Below are 2972 nucleotides of genomic sequence, written 5' to 3'. Positions count from 1 at the left end.
TTTTTTTCATCGTTGTCCCCACTTTTGTTTTTTTTCTGCTTTGTTTTCGACCCCCTCGAAAAGAAAAACTCTACATTTGTATTTTGTCCCCTCTGTGTTGAGCCCTGTGTGGCTAATAAAGAAACCTATCTATCTATCTATCTATCTATCTGTCTATACACAAACAAGCTTTTATTATATACGCATGTGTATGTCCATTGACATATGTATATACACGTTTAAATACGCCTAATATACACACGAATTGGACTTGACATCCTATATGCTTTCATATGTGTGTGTGTAAAATAATAGAGTGATAGATTATCGATACATGGGCAAAATGAGAAGAGGCTGAGAAACGAAATAAAAAAAGAGAATAAAAAAAAACGACCCCGAAACAGGAGGATTCTTTATTTTTCGCTTCTCTCTTCATTTGTCCTACTAAAAGAAAGAATGTCAGAGAATGGGAGATAAGACGCAGCAATTGTCTTACGTAAAAGCGTCCCTTTGATCTATCGGTTGCTTTCAGATTTGCTGGAGTTGTTGCTGTTGTTGTTGTTGTTGTTGTTGTTGTTGTGTGTGTGTGTGTGTGTGTGTGTGTGTGTGTGTTTGTGGGGGGGGGGCGTGTTTGAAAGAAAGGGGTTCTTTCTTTCGATTAATCTCCTCTAACACTAACACGTACAACAGTACTAGCTCGCTCCAGGCGCACACTTGAAATATAACCTCTTGATGCACCACCGCCACCACCACTACCACTACTACCACTACTACTACTACTAGTCCCTGCCGTTTCAGTGGCACTAGCTTCAACCGTTCACAAGAAAGAATCGAGTGAAACAGGGAACACGCCTCCCTGTATTCGCTTGTCTGGCTATAAATAGCAGCTAAATCTCCCTCATATCATCTCCCGAACCCCTTAGATATCAGATGATGAAAGACTACGTATCCCTTAAAAAGACAGGACGATCATTGTTGGAACGGCGTTGATCACATGTCTGGCGTCCGGACGGGACTGGTCCGTGTGTTAAACAGTAACATCACCAACGTCACTAACAAACAGTAGTAGGACTGTTGTTGCTATTAGTAAGTTAGTTTCTACTGTGTGTGTTTTAAGTACCATCAGAAGCCGTCGCTGGCTTCCGTCGAGCCCCGGTTTACTATTTCAACCTGCTGCTGGGAGAGAGAGAGAGAGAGATAAATAGGACATTAGTTTCGAATAAAGGGAGAAGGAAAGAGAGAACCAGAGAGAGAGAGAGAGAGAGAGAGAGAGAGGGGGAAAGAGGCTGGAAGGAGGGGGTAAAAGGAGATAGAGAGAGAGAGAGAGGAAGAGAGAGAGAAAGAAGCAGCGAGTGGCGGTAGGTCTATTATGTTCCATGTTACCACAGTAACTGGCAGCATCATCATATTCCTCACTGCTTCAGTCTTTAGGAACGGTTAAGACTTTCTCTCTGTCTCTATTTTCTTCTCTCTTTTCTTGAGACTCTTCAATGTGGTGGCGTCAATATGGCAACGCAGGTGGAGCAACGCGCTTCGAATGGCGGCATTAGTAGCGTGTCTTTGGATATAGACGATGATACCTTGATATCGAGGGCCGAAAGAAGACCTTTAACTCTTTCAAGATGCCGCAATTTATACCAAGGTAAAAAAATTATTTATTTATTAATTTACAGGTTTTTAAACTTATGTTTGGGGCCATGTTGGAACTGTTGGCCAAACTTGTTTGCGTTCTCTTTCTTTCTTTTTTTCTTTCTACACACGCATATGTATATATATATAAACAATATATATAAATTATAGAGATAAACTTTATATATATAAGCTATGTATGTATATACGTTTGTCCGTCTGTACGTACACCTATATATATTATATATATATATATATATAATGTATGTATATGTACACATACACACTGAGTATATATTATATATGTATACACATGCAGGTGTGCAACTATGTGTATGCCATAAATGAAATGCATACATGTGTATTTGTGCGTAGACATGCTATACATGTATGTAGTGTGTATAAATATCTAACATGTATATAAAGATACACATATATATATATAGACGTAGGTGCACATATTGGCACACACACACGCACTATATATCCCTATATACATACACATACACATACACACATACACATATTGAAAGTTTGTCTGAGCCAGCTGCCCCAGTAGAAAGCTGATTTACCTAAAAAAAGAAAAGTCTTAAACTTAAAACGAATGCAAGAAAAACACGAAACAACCGAACCAAATCTTATAAAAAAGGGTCAACCATGCGAAACGCTTATATTTTCCATTCTTGTGACGCTACGCAAACATACTTTATTATTACATGCGGCCCAGCGATGTTGGCCCTCTTCGCCACCGTTCGACATGCTAGTATCAACAGCTAAATATTCCTCAAATCAGAGCCTGTTGACTTAAAAACATTGGAAGGACACATTCGATAAATGTATTCCCAGGTAGACGATGTGTTTCACGAAAAAGACAGGATGGCCACAGCTGGCATGAATTTTATAACAACAAAATTAACGACGATGGTTCCTAATTAAGGCAGAAAGACAGCGATTTTGAGGGGAGGGGATTCGGCGATATTATCGACTCCAGAACTTCACTATAACAACAACAACAACAACAATAACAATAATGATAATCTAATGATGATGACGATTTCTTTCATTTGCCACCTGGACGACGGATGAGGGGGACAGTACAACGGCAGAAAAAGTATGGGGTTTTTAAATATGAAATGATTATATATATTCATATAGGTATGTATGTATATGTATATATATATATATATATATGAATGTATGTATGTACGTATATATTTATATATGTATGTACATATATATATATGTATGTATATATGTATGTACATATATATTTATATATATGTATATGTATACATGTATGCACATATATATATATGTGTATATGTACATGTATGTATATATATATATATATATATATATATATA

General features: G+C 37.3%; 1 protein-coding gene across 1 annotated transcript in view; it reads left to right on the top strand.

Annotated features, from left to right (window-relative positions):
- The first annotated feature begins 739 nt into the window (after window positions 1–739).
- Window positions 740–2972, top strand: part of LOC106867338 (myosin light chain kinase, smooth muscle) — a 96098-nt gene continuing 93865 nt past the window's right edge. Inside the window, exon 1 of the mRNA XM_014912184.2 lies at window positions 740–1621. Within this exon, the coding sequence (XP_014767670.1) occupies window positions 1486–1621 (136 nt within the window). The 5' untranslated portion in view covers window positions 740–1485. The remainder of the gene's footprint in view (window positions 1622–2972) is intronic.

Source organism: Octopus bimaculoides, chromosome 3, assembly GCF_001194135.2.
Source record: "Octopus bimaculoides isolate UCB-OBI-ISO-001 chromosome 3, ASM119413v2, whole genome shotgun sequence".
In the NCBI taxonomy this organism is placed as follows: domain Eukaryota; kingdom Metazoa; phylum Mollusca; class Cephalopoda; order Octopoda; family Octopodidae; genus Octopus; species Octopus bimaculoides.
Note: the sequence above shows the minus strand (reverse complement) of the source record. Positions and strands in the feature narration are given on the sequence as shown.